Source organism: Trichechus manatus, unplaced genomic scaffold (assembly GCF_000243295.1).
Source record: "Trichechus manatus latirostris isolate Lorelei unplaced genomic scaffold, TriManLat1.0 scaffold00011, whole genome shotgun sequence".
NCBI lineage: Eukaryota > Metazoa > Chordata > Mammalia > Sirenia > Trichechidae > Trichechus > Trichechus manatus.
Window position 1 is genome coordinate 7,272,663 of NW_004443947.1, and position 4,572 is coordinate 7,277,234.

Below are 4,572 nucleotides of genomic sequence, written 5' to 3' on the forward strand. Positions count from 1 at the left end.
TCACTGGTCCATTTGGGGCTTCTGCCTATTTCAGCAAGGAGCACCCAGGCGAAGGCCCCTGCAGACAGAGATGATGACCACCTGGGGGCTCGTGCCCCCCACCCACCCAGCTCTCCGCAAACAGGGCTACGTGGCCACATCCTGGGCCTTTCCTCACGTTGTTTATCTAACAAATACTTTTTGACCAGGTGTTATGGATTGAATTGTACTCCCCCAAGAGTATGTGTTGAACTCTTAACACCTGTACCTGTAAATATGGCCTGGTTGGAAATGAGAGGTTTTCTTTTGTTGTGTTAATAAGATCATACCCATGAAGGGTGGGTCCTAAACGTAATCACTTCTGAGTTATGAAGAAAGCAGAAAAGACAGAGACATACATAGGGAGAAGATAGACGCCAGGGAACACCAAGGATTGACGGTAGTCACCTAACTAGGAGAGTGGCTCACAGAAGGAATTGACATGGCCAAGACCCTGATTTGTACTTTTAGCCTCCAGAACTGTGAAAAAAATAAATTTCTATTCTTTAAAGCTACCCACTTGTATATTTCTGTTACGGCAACATTAGGAAATTAAGACACCAGGTATCATGGGCCCCCCAGCTCTGTAGGTATATAGGAAAGGTGAATTTGGGGTAAAGGAGTTAGTCTCTAGTCCTGTGCTCTCAAGTCCTAATCACTTCACCAGAACCTCCATTTCCCCATCTCTGAAATGGGCCAGCCCTACCAGGATTACAGGAAGTGATGCAGACGGACCCATGGAAGCCATCAAGACAAGTGCTGACCCACAGCATTGTGGTTGCATTCTGGTGGAAACCACAGACATTTGCTCACGAGGCAGCCAGGACGCACCATTGTTCAGTCTATCATCAGCTCCTTCTTTATGTAGTTCCAACTGCAAGAGCTGCAGGATGTCAGAGGAAAGAGAGGCCCCAGGGGCCCCCAGACGGCGGTTCATCCCGGGCAAGAGAATGAGTACTTGCTGCTCCAAACCAGAAGGAGATGGGGGTTAGACATGGGAGGTGGAGGGAGGACATGCCTGCTCTTCTCCCCTGTGGCGCCGGCCTCGGGCCTGGGAAAGGAAAGTCCCTGGGAGTTTGTTGCAGTGCAGGAGGTAGGTAGAGGCTAATAAAAAATCAATGACCCTGAAGTCTTCTTTAAACCAAACAGCAGTTTAGCTTAACTAGTAAAGAATGTCTGCCTTGAACGTTGTGCTCTTTTAAGAACTATATGGGATCAAATTGACAACAGCAACTTGAAAGATTAGATAGGAAACTTAGGGGATGGTGATTTTATGTTAATGGGGGAGAAACAATTCAGAAAAAGAGGATGAGAATGGTTGCACAACTTCAATAATGTAATCAGTGTCACTGAATTGGATTGTGTTCCCTCACTTTAGATCTGGGGCAGTTCAGACCTTGGGAAATTTGGCTTACTGTCAGACCCTGACTCAAAAATCCTGCAGGTTATTAATGGTTACCAGGGGCAGGTGGGAGAGGAAATAGGGGGATATTGCTTAAGGGGTAAAGAGTTTCTGTTAAAGGTAATGAAAAATTTGGAAACAGATAGTGGTGATGGTTGCACAACGTGTGCTGTCGAGTCAATTCTGACTCAGCAGCCCTATAGGACAGAGCAGAACTGCCCCACAGGGTTTCCAAGGCTGTAGACCTTTACGGAAGCAGACTGCCACATCTTTCTACTATGGAGTGGCTTGTGGGTTCGAACTACCACCCTTTCGGTTAGCAGCACTGTATGACATGGGGAACGTGAATAATGTCACTGCATTTTACATGTAAAAAATGGTTGAAATGGCAAAGTTATATATATTTCACCAGGATAAAAAAATTTTTAAAAAATCATGTAGGGTCAAAATACTCTGGAAGCCCTGCAGAAGGTGCCACACTGGAGACCTCCATCTGTCTCCTTCCATTTGTCCATGATAGCCCAGTACTCCTGCTGTGTTGCAATATCAGTTGGTGCAGGTAGAGAGATTTTAGGGACTAGTTATGTATAAAACGTAAAACATGCCTTTTCAAACCATAGCCTCATGTTCTGTGTGGCGAGCAGGCATATGAGAGGCCCCAGGGAACTGAGGCTGATAGAAACAGCAGAGCTACACCTCACCCCAGAGCATGTGCTGGTGGGCTGGGGATGGCTGGCCGAGTCACCTGTGCTATTTAAATTCGCGTGTCTGCGTGTACACCCTCCCTGCACAAGTGTCTGTAATGAAATGTGTGTGAAACAACTCCTTGCACTCACATCTCCAGCCCCATCGCCTGGTTCAGGACCTGGGCCAGAGGGGCCTTAAGTAAATATTTGTTACACTAGGCTGTTTATTCATCATGGAGCCATGTCTTAGTTTTAGATTCTTTAGTGATTGGGATGCACCCCATACTTCTCTCATATTTGGCGCAGAAAGCAGTGCAGTGCTGAGCACAAAGCAAGTGACCTTTGAATGGATATCTGTCCATTGATAAACCTGCACCATGAATATCTAGTCCCTCTTTGTACCCTCACCCGCCTCCTTACCCGGCCCATTGGCAGAGACTACAGTCTCCCCACAGCTCACCTGATGAACAGGTGTGACAAAGTAACATAGGCTTGGTGAGCAGGAGATCCCTGGTGTTTCAGCCCCTCACTCATGAGGGGACCTCTCACCTCGACCCATACCCTAAAACAACTCTCAGATTCATGAGTGAAGACATACACGCAAGCATTTTGTATAATATCACAAAATTGGAAACAACTAAGTGTTCACCAGTAAGCATCTAGTTGAAGAGCGTATGATACATCTATGGAATAGACTCCCAGTATCCAATGTAGATGATGTTGTAGGAAAAAAATGACATGGCATAAAGTTCATAATTTAAGTGAAATCATTAAGTTACCAATAGCATATGCAATATGGTCTGGTTTTGTTCCAAATCATATTATTTGTCCAAATATTTACCTATAACACACATATATTCTACATGTGTACATACATACATTTTACACGTGTGTGGGGGGGTGTGTGTGTCCAGGACCAGCAACATCAGCATCACCAGGGAACTTACTAGAAATGCAAATTCTCAGGCCCTACCCAGACCTAAACCAAAAACCCATTGCTGTCGAGTCGATTCTGACTCATCGCGACCCTATAGGACAGAGTAGAACTGCCCCAGATGGTTTCCAAGGAGGAGCTGGAGAATTCGAACTGCTGACCTTTTGGTTAGCAGCCGTAACTCACTGAACTAGAAACTCTAGGGGTGTGGCCCAGCAATCTGTATTTTAACAAACCCTCTGGATGATTTTAATGCACCCTCAAGTTTGAGAACCATTGGCTTATGGCACCCTTGACCCTCCTCTCCTTCCTTTGGACTCACCTGTGTGTTTCTTCTGCAGGCCTTGATCCAGCTGCCCCCCTATATCTCTCAGTGCGATGAGGTGCTGCAGTTCTTTGAGACAAGACCCGAGGACCTGAATCCCCCCAAAGAGTAAGTTGGTTTGTGGAAGTTCCCAGAGCGTGCCCTCACAGCCCTCTTTCTTGCCTATCCAGCCTGCTCCAGGAGGAGCTGGAGTGACACAAAGTCAAAATCAAACTAGATTCCATGGATGCTGAGCCTCCTTTCATTTAGCCTTACAGTCACTGTAAGTGGGCAGTTACCTTCCCTATTTGCAGGTGGAGAAATCCTGGCTGATTCCTGCTCTGTAACCGCTGCACTGCCCCGCAGCACATGTCACTGTGTGGAAGCTGAGTAGACCATGAGCCCTGGAGGCATGGATGAAGGGAGATGTGAATGAATGAATGGCTGAGACTTGCTTAAGGTCCCCTCGCTAATGAGTGACAGGGCCTGGATTTGATCCTGTTCAGTGGGGGGCTTCAAAGCTCGTCTGAAACTTCCACTGCAGCCCCTGCCTCCCTGTCATTTCTCCTGCAGCGGACGGACAGATGCCTGTCAGTGCATGTTCCAACAGTTCCAGCCACACATGCACCCACACAGGATCTAAACATTGCATGGAAGCTAAACACCATGCAAATTCTAACACTGCACAGAATCTAATCACCACACAGAATCTAAACAACACGCAAATTGTAAACACCACACAGAATCTAAATACCACACAGAATCGAAGCACCACGCAAAATCCAAACACTGCACAGAATCCAAAGCACACAAAATCTAAATATCACACAGAATGCAAACACCACACAAAATCCAAATGCCACCTGCCTGCCAGCACTTACACTCCAGGAGTTGCTGGCACCACCACCCCAGCCAGCGTGAAACACTGACATACACACACCACTTTTTTTTTTTTTAATACTTTTTTTTTGTTGGGGTAAATACATAGGTAACAAAATACTTGCTGTTTCAACAATCTTCATGTGTACGATTTTGTGACATTAGTTGTGTTCATCATGTTGGTCAGCCATCACGATTAACTCTTCCTGAATTTTTTCAGCACCCTTATCAAAAGTTCAGGGTCCCTCCGGTACAGCTAGATGGTGCCCGGCTACCACCACTGACTGCTCTGACCAGGATCACAACAGAGGGTTCTGGACAGAGCTGGAGAAGGATGTAGAACATAATT

General features: G+C 46.3%; 1 protein-coding gene across 1 annotated transcript in view; it reads left to right on the plus strand.

The window, feature by feature from the left end:
- SH3PXD2B (SH3 and PX domains 2B) overlaps window positions 1–4,572 on the plus strand; it is an 86,894-nt gene that overhangs the window by 34,464 nt on the left and 47,858 nt on the right. Inside the window, exon 4 of the mRNA XM_012560103.1 lies at window positions 3,382–3,473. Coding sequence (XP_012415557.1) covers window positions 3,382–3,473 — 92 coding nt within the window. The remainder of the gene's footprint in view (window positions 1–3,381; window positions 3,474–4,572) is intronic.